Below are 14,701 nucleotides of genomic sequence, written 5' to 3'. Positions count from 1 at the left end.
GCTGCAGCTGGTCACTATAGCTCATACTGATGGCTTGGTGATAAAAACGGCCACAGTAGTGTGAAGGGGGTCTCAGGAGGGCACAAGCGGCAGCCCTCCAGCAGCTGCAAAACCACATCTGGAATGATGGGAATCGTAGTTTTACCACAACTGGAGGACCACAAATTGTGCCCGATCTACGATAGTAGAATATGGCACCACATAGCGCCACGTTACTTACGTGTCATAAATACGGATAGTTGCTGGAACGGCACTTATAAAGCCCACTAGTTTCTTGTTGGAAGACACCCGCACACCGCAGTGCCACTGAGACAGCCAGCCTGGAGGACGCAGCGCCCTGTAACACAGATAGCAGCAGTCAGTGACCCATAGACGGGTTCTGCTGCCCGGACACTTGGGACCCTGACGTGGATGAGGCTGCGGCTGTGGTGGAGCTGACCTCATTATCACAGTCTATGGGGATAGCAGGTTCCCGCTGGTGTCCGGCACAGAGGCCCCACGTCCCCCCAGTTATATGGAGCAGTGTTCAGGGACGTGCGCTGCCGCTCTGTACACCTCTGTGGGCCGGATGATGCTGGTACAGCGGGGGGGGTTAGAGACCCCCGCATACTGACCCCCCGCACTACTCACCACTGTAAGAACTCCGGGGAATAGTCAAATCGGAACATGTTATCATCATCTTCTACATAATTCTCATTCAGCAAAGTGTAAAGTTCTTTTAGCTGAAAAAACAAAGGAGGAGACGAAATGTTGTTACACCGAGAAAGAGGCCACCGAATACCGGCCTTATAGTGAGATTAAGCAGCAAACATACACTAGACTGTGCACCAACCGGGGATAGAGATTACACTAGACTGTGCACTGACCAGGGATAGAGATTACACTAGACTGTGCACTGACCGGGGGGCAGAGATTACACTAGACTGTGCACTGACCGGGGGGCAGAGATTACACTAGACTGTGCACTGACCGGAGGCAGAGATTACACTAGACTGTGCACTGACCGGGGGCAGAGATTACACTAGACTGTGCACTGACCGGGGGGCAGAGATTACACTAGACTGTGCACTGACCGGGGGGCAGAGATTACACTAGACTGTGCACTGACCAGGGGGCAGAGATTACACTAGACTGTGCACTGACCAGGGATAGAGATTACACTAGACTGTGCACCAACCGGGGATAGAGATTACACTAGACTGTGCACTGACCGGGGGGCAGAGATTACACTAGACTGAGCACTGACCGGGGGCAGAGATTACACTAGACTGTGCACTGACCGGGGGCAGAGATTACACTAGACTGTGCACTGACCGGGGATAGAGATTACACTAGACTGTGCACTGACCGGGGGCAGAGATTACACTAGACTGTGCACCAACCGGGGGGCAGATATGACACTAGACTGTGCACCAACCGGGGGGAGATATAACACTAGACTGTGCACTGACCGGGGGCAGAGATTACACTAGACTGTGCACTGACCGGGGGGCAGAGATTACACTAGACTGTGCACTGACCGGGGATAGAGATTACACTAGACTGTGCACTGACCGGGGGCAGAGATTACACTAGACTGTGCACCAACCGGGGGGCAGATATGACACTAGACTGTGCACCAACCGGGGGGAGATATAACACTAGACTGTGCACTGACCGGGGGGAGATATAACACTAGACTGTGCACTGACCGGGGGGAGATATAACACTAGACTGTGCACTGACTGGGGGGAGATATAACACTAGACTGTGCACTGACCGGGGGGAGATATAACACTAGACTGAGCACTGACCGGGGGGCAGAGATTACACTAGACTGTGCACTGACCGGGGGGAGATATAACACTAGACTGAGCACTGACCGGGGGGAGATATAACACTAGACTGTGCACTGACTGGGGGCAGAGATTACAATAGACTGTGCACTGACCGGGGGGCAGATATAACACTAGACTGTGCACTGACCGGGGCAGAGATTACACTAGACTGTGCACTGACCAGGGATAGAGATTACACTAGACTGTGCACTGACCGGGGCAGAGATTACACTAGACTGTGCACTGACCAGGGATAGAGATTACACTAGACTGTGCACTGACTGGGGATAGAGATTACACTAGACTGTGCACTGACCGGGGATAGAGATTACACTAGACTGTGCACTGACCGGGGGGCAGAGATTACACTAGACTGTGCACTGACCGGGGATAGAGATTACACTAGACTGTGCACTGACCGGGGGCAGAGATTACACTAGACTGTGCACTGACCGGGGGCAGAGATTACACTAGACTGTGCACTGACCGGGGGGCAGATATAACACTAGACTGTGCACTGACCGGGGGCAGAGATTACACTAGACTGTGCACTGACCGGGGGGCAGATATAACACTAGACTGTGCACTGACCGGGGGGCAGATATAACACTAGACTGTGCACTGACCAGGGGCAGATATAACACTAGACTGTGCACTGACCGGGGGGAGATATAACACTAGACTGTGCACTGACCAGGGGCAGATATAACACTAGACTGTGCACTGACCAGGGGCAGATATAACACTAGACTGTGCACTGACCGGGGATAGAGTTTACACTAGACTGTGCACTGACCGGGGATAGAGTTTACACTAGACTGTGCACTGACCGGGGGCAGAGATTACACTAGACTGTGCACTGACCGGGGACAGATATAACACTAGACTGTGCACTGACCGGGGGCAGAGATTACACTAGACTGTGCACTGACCGGGGGGAGATATAACACTAGACTGTGCACTGACCGGGGGCAGAGATTACACTAGACTGTGCACTGACCGGGGACAGATATAACACTAGACTGTGCACTGACCGGGGGCAGAGATTACACTAGACTGTGCACTGACCGGGGGGAGATATAACACTAGACTGTGCACTGACCGGGGGGCGATATAACACTAGACTGTGCACTGACCGGGGGCAGAGATTACACTAGACTGAGCACTGACCGGGGATAGAGATTACACTAGACTGTGCACTGACCGGGGGCAGATATAACACTAGACTGTGCACTGACCGGGGGCAGAGATTACACTAGACTGTGCACTGACCGGGGGGAGATATAACACTAGACTGTGCACTGACCGGGGGCAGAGATTACACTAGACTGTGCACTGACCGGGGACAGATATAACACTAGACTGTGCACTGACCGGGGGCAGAGATTACACTAGACTGTGCACTGACCGGGGGGAGATATAACACTAGACTGTGCACTGACCGGGGGGAGATATAACACTAGACTGTGCACTGACCGGGGGCAGAGATTACACTAGACTGTGCACTGACCGGGGGCAGAGATTACACTAGACTGTGCACTGATCGGGGATAGAGATTACACTAGACTGTGCACTGACCAGGGGGAGATATAACACTAGACTGAGCACTGACCGGGGGGCAGAGATTACACTAGACTGTGCACTGACTGGGGATAGAGATTACACTAGACTGTGCACTGACTGGGGATAGAGATTACACTAGACTGTGCACTGACCGGGGGCAGATATAACACTAGACTGTGCACTGACCGGGGGGAGATATAACACTAGACTGTGCACTGACCGGGGGGAGATATAACACTAGACTGGAGACACCCCGGTGACTTACCACCTCGGCGTTGCTTAGATCTAACGTGTCCCACATGAACCCCTGAGGCAGAGAGTATGGCTCTTGGCGTATGTTGTCCTTGTCGGGCTCGATGGCTCCGTGACAGGTTATAACTTCGTCTATAAGAGAAGCGTCAGAGTTAGACAAGTAACATCAGGAACCCGTCCCCCCGTACAGCCTGAAGAGGAGAAGCCATGCTGCAGGATGCTGGCCGTATTGTGCACGCAGCTCCTCTGCAGAACAATGTAACAGACAGCTGATGAATGAGGACTTCTATATACTACTCTGTATACGCCACCACCTGGAGCGACAGCATTTATAGGCGTGATGAGAGACTTTAGTGCTGCAGGTTATCGGCGGAAGGAAGTGGCAGCCGCACGGCGACCCCAAAATAGTCATCGAAAAAGCAGAAGTCGCCAAATGAGGAAGAAAGGGACTAAAATTAGATACAAAATAACCTAAAATACTAGAAACTCTTCCCCGATCCTGCTCTGTCCACAATCCTTCACAGGTCTCCTGCACAGCGCCCCCTTCTGGTGGAACCAAGGAGAACCCCAAGATGGAAGACCCCCGTTCTCTTTGCAGACAGACAGTCAGGGGTTACACAGGTTCATTCTCACAGAGGATTTTTAGGACTTTAAGGGTGCGTTCACAAGTACAGGATCTGCAGCAGATTTGATGGCCCAGAGTGACTTTGCATTGAATCTGCAATTTCAAATCTGTGCCATCAAATCTGCTGCAGATCCTGTACGTGTGAACGCACCCTAAAGGGGTATTCCGCTCACACATAACTTCTGATATGTTGCTGCCCATGGTGAGACTAACAATTCCTTCCATACTTGTTATTATCTATTCAGTCTCCTTCCCCCAGTTCTCTGCTGCTGCTTTCTGCTGAAGACACAGAAATCTGTGTGTGAGCTTTTCTCTCTGTCTTCTCCCCCCCCCCTTTTAAGACAGCTGATGTAAACAAGTCCCTGGCAGGCTGTATCTGCAACACTGTAGCTTCTTTGTAATGCTGGGACGGTTATTTTGAGGTCAAGTTACTGATGAACTCCTTGTAATTAACCCTCCCAACATTACAAAGAATTTACAATGTTGCAGATACAGCCTGCCAGGGACATGTTTATATCAGCCGCCTCAGAAGGGAGGAGGGGAGACAGAGAGAAAAGCTCACACACAGATTTAATGTCCTCAGCAGAAAGCAGCAGCTGAGAACTGGGGGGAAGGAGACTGAATAGATAATAACCAGTATGGAAGGAATTGTTAGTCTCACCATGGGCAGCAACATATCAAAGGTTATGTCTGAGTGGAGTACCCCTTTAAAGTGTTGTTCCCTTTTAAAGGACAAAGAGGCTAAGACAAGATTACACCTTATGCATTTATAAGGGGGTCGGTGGAGACCCCCAGCAATCACATTACAACATAAGTGTCTAATACATGAGGGTCCGAGCTAATGTGGTGGCCACCGATGAAGGAAACGTCCCATCAGGTGACACTTTTTTTTTTTTTTAACCAAAGCCTTTTTCTATTTTCTGATTGTAGTTTTTTTACTGCCTGAGACGCTGATCCATTAGTTTTACAGCAGCAACCTATAGCCTGGAGACGAATCCTTAACTTCTATTGGTTGGGAGGGCCTATGGGCATGCTCTGTGACCTATGCAGAGAGGGGGAGGAGGGGAGCTGTGACCATCACCTACTGTTAATGGTGGATCTCCTGTTATATATCTATATATCTCTAGGTCCCTTTTCATTGTGATCCTGCCTGTGAAGATTTGATCTCACTGATCAGGATGAGAGCTGCAAATTTCGGAATTATTTAAAGGAGTAAACTGGCAAAATAATTACTTTCAAATCAACTGGTGTCAGAAATTTATACAGATTTGTAAATTACTTCTATGTAAAAATCTCCAGTCTTCCAGTACTTATCAGCTGCTGTATGTCCTGCAGAAAGTGGTGTCTTCTCTCCAGTCTGACACAGTGCTCTCTGCTGCCACCTCTGTCCATGTCAGGGACTGTCCAGAGCAGCAGCAAATCCCCATAGAAAACCTCTCCTGCTCTGGACAGTTCCTGACATGGACAGAGGTGGCAGCAGAGAGCACTGTGTCACACTGGAGAGAATACACCACTTCCTGCAGGACATACAGCAGCTGATAAGTACTGGAAGACGGGAGATCTTTATATAGAAGTTATTTATAAATCTGTACAACTTCTGACATCAGTAAAATATTTTTTTGCTGGAGGGGGGTGGGTGGGGGGACATCTACGTATGGGGGGTGGGTGGGGGGACATCTACGTATGGGGGGTGGGTGGGGGGACATCTACGTATGGGGGGTGGGTGGGGGGACATCTACGTATGGGGGGTGGGTGGGGGGACATCTACGTATGGGGGGTGGGTGGGGGGACATCTACGTATGGGGGGTGGGTGGGGGGACATCTACGTATGGGGGGTGGGGGGGGGACATCTATGCGATCACACGTGAATGGACGATAACACACAACAACATGGAGGAATAGGGAGACCCTCCTAATGCCAACTTACTAAGTTTCGGTACAGGCTGCGTATCCCAAAACTGGTATTTACGTTTGCTTGCCTCGTCTAGGTTCTTGGCCGGTCCCTGGCAGGCGGACAGCAGCTCCATGGCTCGCTGGATATCCTGGAGCTTTTGCATTGGAATAGCAGGATTCTAGAGAGAGAAGGGAAAAAGATGGCAGGTGTGCAGAGAGGGGACCCCCATAGTGGCAGGACATGGAGGGGGCCCCCATAGTGGCAGGACATGGAGGGGGCCCCCATAGTGGCAGGACATGGAGGGGGCCCCCATAGTGGCAGGACATGGAGGGGGCCCCCATAGTGGCAGGACATGGAGGGGGCCCCCATAGTGGCAAGTATATGGCGGCTGCGGGGCTTGAGCAGGCCTGCAGTTTCCCAAACAGCAGAGAGGAGAGCAGAGAGAATTATATATATACACACACACAAAAACACTCACCATGATGTCCTCCTCCTCTTTGATCCTGTCCTGTCCCATCTTGCAATAATGTGAAAAAACAACAGAAGGATTATTATTATTCCCTGGTTTATGTCTGGTGACGTCCACCACCTTCCTAGAGACCCTAGAGGGGGCAGCTCCCCGCACCAACAACCCCCACCCTATCCCCTATACAGTGATCCCCCTATCCCCTATACAGTGATCCCCCTATCCCCTATACAGTGATCCCCCTATCCCCTATACAGTGATCCCCCTATCCCCTATACAGTGATCCCCTTATCCCTTATACGGTGATCCCCCTATCCCCTATACGGTGATCCCCCTATCCCCTATACCGTGATCTCCCTATCCCCTATACAGTGACCCCCCTATCCCCTATACAGTGATCCCCCTATCCCCTATACAGTGATTCCCCTATACGGTGATCCCCCTATCCCCTATACGGTGATCCCCCTATCCCCTATACAGTGACCCCCCTATCCCCTATACAGTGATCCCCCTATCCCCTATACAGTGATCCCCCTATCCCCTATACAGTGATTCCCCTATACGGTGATCCCCCTATCCCTTATACGGTGATCCCCCTATCCCCTATACGGTGATCCCCCTATCCCCTATACCGTGATCTCCCTATCCCCTATACAGAGATCCCCCTATCCCCTATACAGTGATCCCCCTATCCCCTATACAGTGATTCCCCTATACGGTGATCCCCCTATCCCCTATACGGTGATCCCCCTATCCCCTATACTAGTGATTTTCAACCAGTGTGCCGCGGCACACTCACAAGGTCGGGTGTCCCGCAGGGAAAGTTCCCCAAACTATGGTGCCTCTGCAGATGGCCCCGCTGCTGCTGTCCGCCTCACCTACGTGCTCCTCCTATCCAATCAGCGGAGACCAGGAGCGTGGTGCACTGCGGCGGGCCGTGATGCACGCATCCAATCAACGTGTGCGCTACGGCCCGCCGCAGCGCACTACGCTCCCGGTCTCCGCTGATTGGAGGAGCACATCTGGGCCCTACAGGCGGCCAGTAGGTGAGGCGGACAGCAGCGGCGACCATCTCGGAGGTGAGGAGGAAGGGGGGGAGAGAAACCTGGGGATGGGGGAGAGGAACAGGGGGATGGGGGAGAGAAACAGCGGAGAGAAGCAGGGGGGAGAGAAGTTTGGTGGAGAGAAGCACAGGAGAGAAGCACAGGAGAGAAGCATGGGGGAGAGAAGCACAGGAGAGAAGCACAGGAGAGAAGCAGGGGGGAGAGAAGCAGGGGGGAGAGAAGCACAGGAGAGAAGCACAGGAGAGAAGCATGGGGGAGAGAAGCAGGGGGGAGAGAAGCACAGGAGAGAAGCAGGGGGGAGAGAAGCACAGGAGAGAAGCAGGGGGGAGAAGTATGGTGGAGAGAAGCACAGGAGAGAAGCACAGGAGAGAAGCATGGGGGAGAGAAGCAGGGGGGAGAGAAGCACAGGAGAGAAGCAGGGGGGAGAAGTATGGTGGAGAGAAGCAGGGGAGAGAAGCACAGGAGAGAATCAGGGGGGAGAGAAGCAGGGGGGAGAGAAGCACAGGAGAGAAGCACAGGAGAGAAGCACAGGAGAGAAGCACAGGAGAGAAGCACAGGAGAGAAGCACAGGAGAGAAGCACAGGAGAGAAGCACAGGAGAGAAGCACAGGAGAGAGAAGAAAACAGGCCCAGGTTTCACACTGAGTGAGTATAAATACATTTAGAATCTATATTATTAACTATATGTATAATATGTACTGTTTTAGTGTCATTTTGTGCCATTTTGGTTGGTGGTGTGCCCCGGGATTTTTTAAGGATAAAAAGTGTGCCGCGGCTCAAAAAAGGTTGAAAATCACTGCTCTATATAGTGATCCCCCTATCCCCTATACAGTGATCCCCCTATCCCCTATACAGTGATCCCCCTATCCAGTGATCCCCCTATCCCCTATACAGTGATCCCCCTATCCCCTATACAGTGATCCCCTATACAGTGATCCCCCTATCCCATATACAGTGATCCCCCTATCCCCTATACAGTGATCCCCCTATCCCATATACAGTGATCCCCCTATCCCCTATACAGTGATCCCCTATACAGTGATCCCCCTATCCCCTATACAGTGATCCCCCTATCCCCTATACAGTGATCCCCCTATACAGTGATCCCCCTATCCCCTATACAGTGATCTCCCTATCCCCTATACAGTGATCCCCCTATCCCCTATACAGTGATCCCCCTATCCCCTATACAGTGATCCCCTTATCCCCTATACAGTGATCCCCCTATCCCCTATACAGTGATCTCCCTATCCCCTATACAGTGATCCCCCTATCCCCTATACAGTGATCTCCCTATCCCCTATACAGTGATCTCCCTATCCCCTATACAGTGATCCCCCTATCCCCTATACAGTGATCCCCCTATCCCCTATACAGTGATCCCCCTATCCAGTGATCCCCCTATCCCCTATACAGTGATCCACCTATCCCCTATACAGTGATCTCCCTATCCCCTATACAGTGATCCCCCTATCCCCTATACAGTGATCTCCCTATCCCCTATACAGTGATCCCCCTATCCCCTATACAGTGATCCCCTTATCCCCTATACAGTGATCCCCCTATCCCCTATACAGTGATCTCCCTATCCCCTATACAGTGATCCCCCTATCCCCTATACAGTGATCCCCCTATGCCCTATATATTGACCAGCACTGTGTCAGACTGGAGAGAATACACCACTTCCTGTGGGACATACAGCAGCTGATAAGTACTGGAGGACTGGAGAGTTTTAAATAGAAGTAAATTACAAATCTATATAACTTTTGTGACACCAGATGATTTTAAATCTTTTTTTTTCCTGGAATTCCGCTTTAATGTAAGCTAGCCGGGCCCAGAGCAGGCGGGAGGCAGGCAGCGGCTCTGGATCAGTCAGAGGAGGCACATAGCGGCCACTGTTCTCTATACAAATAAATTGTTTACTGAGCCGGTCCTGTGACCCCGGGGAGCGGCAGCAGCTGCTGGAAACCAATAAATTATTCACAGCAAAGGTGCACAAGGCGCTGCTGTCTCTCCGCACATAGGAAACGTATATACAAGAGGTCTCCCTGTGCAGCGTATAGTCACCACGTGCGGCATTATCTGTACCCGGGCAGCGGGACCCAGCGGCAAAGGGCGACTTATCTGCTAAACGTATATACAAGAGGTCTCCCTGTGCAGCGTATAGTCACAGCGCGCTGCATTATCTGTGCCCGGGCAGCGGGACCCAGCGGCAAAGGGCGACTTATCTGCTAAACGTATATACAAGAGGTCTCCCTGTGCAGCGTATAGTCACAGCGCGCGGCATTATCTGTACCCGGGCAGCAGGACCCAGCGGCAAAGGGCGACTTATCTGTTAAATAGTCCTTCCAGGAAAGAAGAGGAGTCCGGGATCATCCTGTGACATCATGGAGCCGTCACCTGGGGAGGGGTGTGTGATACTAGCTACGTGTTAATGTAACTACTAAGAAAGTGTGGAGCACTGTGCCAGACTGGAGGGAATACACCACTTCCTGCAGGACATGCAGCAGCTAATAAGTACTGGAAGACTGGAGATTTTCACATAGAAGTAAATTACACATCTATATAACTTTCTGACACCCATTCATAAAAAAAAAAAAAATCTTTCCAGGAGTTCCCCTTTAATTCGGCTCAGGTAAAATACATGTTGAATCCTCCCCCTCCCAGAGACTAACAATTCCTTCCATACTTGTTACTATCTATTCAGTCTCCTTCCCCCAGTTCTCAGCTGCTGCTTTCTGCTGAATACACAATAACCTGTGTGTGAGCTTTTCTCTCTGTCTCCCCCTCCTCCCCCCTCCCTTCTGAGACAGCTGATGTAACCAAGTCCCTGGCTGTCTGCTTGTGGAGTACCCCTTTAATGTGAGCGGCCAGTGACGTCCCCCCCGGGGCTCCTCACCTTTGAGGGCTGCTGGGTTCTGATCTCCTGGGAATCGGATGCAGAGTCAGACTTGGTTCCCCCAGAGTTTGGCTTTTCCTTTTTTCTCTTTTGTTTCTTCTTCTTCTTCTTGGCTCCGAGATCGCCGGAGGGACTCCTGGAGGAGGAGGAGGAGGAGGAGGGGGAGGAGGGGAATAGAGTCATTATGTGGTCTGCTTATGTGGGTGATGTCACATACACAGGAACATGTAATGTGGTGCGGACCCTGAGTGCGGGGGTCTCACCAGCCTGGGGGAGCAGCCATATTAGAGAGAGTTTACACCCCGCAGCCTCAGTACCTCATACATCTTGTGTGTGAATTCTCCCTAATTCACCCTGCGGCTGTCAATGCATGATGGGATTTGTAGTTTTGCAGCAGCTGGGGAGGCCCCAGGCTGGAGGAGGATGATGGGAGATTTAGGTGAAGCATCTAGCATCACCCTCATAGCTGCAGAGCTGAAATCCTGCTGCAATGACAGAAAAACCTCCGGCCCAAAGAGAGAACAAAGCAATAGATCCTGTGTACGAGGAGAATATGGGGGGTCCTCACACATCCGGGGACCACGCTGTTATAGACGGATGTGATCTCTGCTACGTGTATATACGTGATCTCTGTGGTGTGTATATATATATATAATAGAGGGTCTGGGATAGATAATAGATAGGAGATAGATAGATGATAGATAGGAGATAGATAGGAGATAGATAGATAGATAGATAGATAGATAGATAGATAGATAGATAGATAGGAGATAGATAGATAGATGATAGATAGATAGGAGATAGATAGATAGATAGATAGATAGATAGGAGATAGATAATAGATAGGAGATAGATGGATAGATAGATAGATAGATAGATAGATAGATAGATAGATAGGAGATAGATAGATAGATAGATAGATAGATAGATAGATAGATAGATAGGAGATAGATAGATAGATAGATAGATAGATAGATAGATAGGAGATAGATAGATAGATAGATAGATAGATAGATAGGAGATAGATAGATAGATAGATAGATAGATAGATAGATAGATAGGAGATAGATAGATAGGAGATAGGAGTAGGGCTGGGCGGTATACCGCAAAAATACCGATACCGTCACTGGCGTCGGTTAACCGACCTCAACTTAGCCAGGACGGTATCTGCGGTATTTTTGTGTTTCCCAGAGAGCTTCTGCACGCAGTTGCGGCGGCGTGAGCGCTGCACGTTATGTGCAGGGACGCCGGAATCAGAGCGGGAGGTGGAGGAGCAGCAGGGCCCAGGTGAGAATGCCCGCCCCCGGCACCCGTCCAGTCTGAGCGCCCGCCCTCCCCCTGTCCCATCCGGCGTCCCTGCACACACAGGACATTAACGTGCAGCGCTCGCCGGGAGGGGGAGTTGGGGGAGCGGCACCAGTCCTGTCCGAGCGCCCTTCTCCTCCGGCCGGTGAGCGCTGCACGTTAATGTCCTGTGTGTGCAGGGACGCCGGTGTGCGCGCGGGAAGTGGAGGAGCAGCAGGGTCCAGGGGAGAATGTTCCTGAGTGCACAGCCCTTCCCCCGTCCCGCCGATCCTGTCCCGTCCGGCGTCCCTGCACACACAGGACATTAACATGTGCAGCGCTCACCGGCCGGAGGAGAAGGGCGCTCGGACAGGACTGGTGCCGCTCCCCCCCCCCCCTCCTCCCGGCGAGCGCTGCACATTAATGTCATGTGTGTGCAGGGACGCCGGTCAGATCTCAAGGTGGAGGAGCATATGCATGCAGCTCCCTGTATACCCATCCACCCCTGCCCGCCCCCCTTGTGTACCCAGCCACCCCTGCCCGCCCCCCTGTGTGTACCCAGCCACCCCTGCCCGCCCCCCTGTGTGTACCCAGCCACCCCTGCCCGCCCCCCTGTGTGTACCCAGCCACCCCTGCCCGCCCCCCTGTGTGTACCCAGCCACCCCTGCCCGCCCCCCTGTGTGTACCCAGCCACCCCTGCCCGCCCCCCTGTGTGTACCCAGCCACCCCTGCCCGCCCCCCTGTGTGTACCCAGCCACCCCTGCCCGCCCCCCTGTGTGTACCCAGCCACCCCTGCCCGCCCCCCTGTGTGTACCCAGCCACCCCTGCCCGCCCCCCCTATGTGTACCCAGCCACCCCTGCCCGCCCCCCTGTGTGTACCCAGCCACCCCTGGCCGCCCCCCTGTGTGTACCCAGCCACCCCTGCCCGCCCCCCTGTGTGTACCCAGCCACCCCTGCCCGCCCCCCTGTGTGTACCCAGCCACCCCTGCCCGCCCCCCTGTGTGTACCCAGCCACCCCTGCCCGCCCCCCTGTGTACCCAGCCACCCCTGCCCGCCCCCCTGTGTGTACCCAGCCACCCCTGCCCGCCCCCCTGTGTGTACCCAGCCACCCCTGCCCGCCCCCCTGTGTGTACCCAGCCACCCCTGCCCGCTCCCCTGTGTACCCATCCACCCTTGCCGGCCCCCCTGTGTACCCATCCACCCTTGCCGGCCCCCCTGTGTACCCATCCACCCCTGCCGGCCCCCCTGTGTACCCATCCACCCCTGCCGCCCCCCTGTGTACCCATCCACCTCTGCCCGCTCCCCTGTGTACCCATACACCCCTGCCCGCCCCCCCCCGTACACCCCTGCCCACCTCCCCGTAGAGAAGATAGATAGATAGGAGATAGATAGATAGATAGGAGATAGATAGATAGATAGATAGATAGGAGATATAGGAGATAGATAGATAGATAGATAGATAGATAGATAGATAGATAGATAGATAGATAGATAGGAGATATAGGAGATAGATAGATAGATAGATAGATAGATAGATAGATAGGAGATAGATAGATAGATAGATAGATAGATAGGAGATAGATAGATAGATAGATAGATAGGAGATAGAAAGATAGATAGGAGATAGATAGATAGATAGGAGATAGATAGATAGATAGATAGATAGATAGATAGATAGATAGGAGATAGATAGATAGATAGATAGATAGATAGATAGATAGATAGATAGATAGATAGGAGATAGATAGATAGGAGATAGATAGATAGATAGGAGATAGATAGATAGATAGATAGGAGATAGATAGATAGATAGGAGATAGATAGATAGATAGGAGATAGGAGATAGATAGATAGATAGGAGATAGATAGATAGATAGATAGATAGATAGATAGATAGATAGATAGATAGGAGATAGATAGGAGATAGATAGGAGATAGATAGGAGATAGATAGATAGATAGGAGATAGATAGATAGATAGATAGATAGATAGGAGATAGATAGATAGATAGGAGATAGATAGATAGATAGAGATAGATAGAGATAGATAGATAGGAGATAGATAGATAGATAGATAGGAGATAGATAGATAGATAGGAGATAGATAGATAGATAGGAGAGGGAATAGATAGGAGATAGATAGATAGGAGATAGATAGATAGATAGATAGATAGATAGATAGATAGATAGATAGAAGATAGATAGATAGATAGATAGATAGATAGATAGATAGATAGATAGATAGATAGGGAATAGATAGATAAGATAGATATAGATAAAGCAGCAAGAGTCCGCAGCACACCAGCATGTAGTGAAGAGTGGTTCATTCCATCAAATAAGGTGCAGGATACGACGTTTCAATTCACTCCAGAATCATTTTCAAGCATGCTTATCTCTTCACTATATGCTGGTGTGCTGCGGACTCTTGCTGCTTTGTATTTTGGGATCCCCTGCCAAAGGCTTTTCTGTGTTCAGCACCCTCTACTTCAGCCTTGGATGTGCGTCTGTCACGAACGATAGATCAATATCTTTACAGCGTGTCAGTGCAGTGCCATCTACAGCCCCCTATAATGTACGTCCCTGTACTGTCACCTGTATATACTATATATATACCCATCATACATACTGTATATACCCATCATATATACTCTGGGTACCTATAGTACATAGCTATATACCTGTATATACACGTCCTGTAGTGTGCACATAGCTGTATACCTGTATATACACGTCCTGTAGTGTGCACATAGCTGTATACCTGTATATACATGTCCTGTAGTGTGCACATAGCTGTATACCTGTATATACATGTCCTGTAGTGTGTACCTAGCTTGGGTTG

General features: G+C 51.1%; 1 protein-coding gene across 1 annotated transcript in view; it reads right to left on the bottom strand.

The window, feature by feature from the left end:
- The window catches only part of NMT2 (N-myristoyltransferase 2), a 40,941-nt gene that overhangs the window by 14,907 nt on the left and 11,333 nt on the right, over positions 1 to 14,701 (bottom strand). Inside the window, exons 2-7 of the mRNA XM_069959477.1 lie at positions 10,580 to 10,715; positions 6,630 to 6,668; positions 6,185 to 6,329; positions 3,646 to 3,764; positions 631 to 722; positions 221 to 337 (exon numbers count right to left, since the gene is read on the bottom strand). Of these exons, the coding sequence (XP_069815578.1) occupies positions 221 to 337; positions 631 to 722; positions 3,646 to 3,764; positions 6,185 to 6,329; positions 6,630 to 6,668; positions 10,580 to 10,715 (648 nt within the window). The remainder of the gene's footprint in view (positions 1 to 220; positions 338 to 630; positions 723 to 3,645; positions 3,765 to 6,184; positions 6,330 to 6,629; positions 6,669 to 10,579; positions 10,716 to 14,701) is intronic.

This window comes from Dendropsophus ebraccatus, chromosome 2 (assembly GCF_027789765.1).
Source record: "Dendropsophus ebraccatus isolate aDenEbr1 chromosome 2, aDenEbr1.pat, whole genome shotgun sequence".
Taxonomy (NCBI): Eukaryota; Metazoa; Chordata; class Amphibia; order Anura; family Hylidae; genus Dendropsophus; species Dendropsophus ebraccatus.
This window is presented reverse-complemented; position numbering and strand designations above follow the sequence as displayed.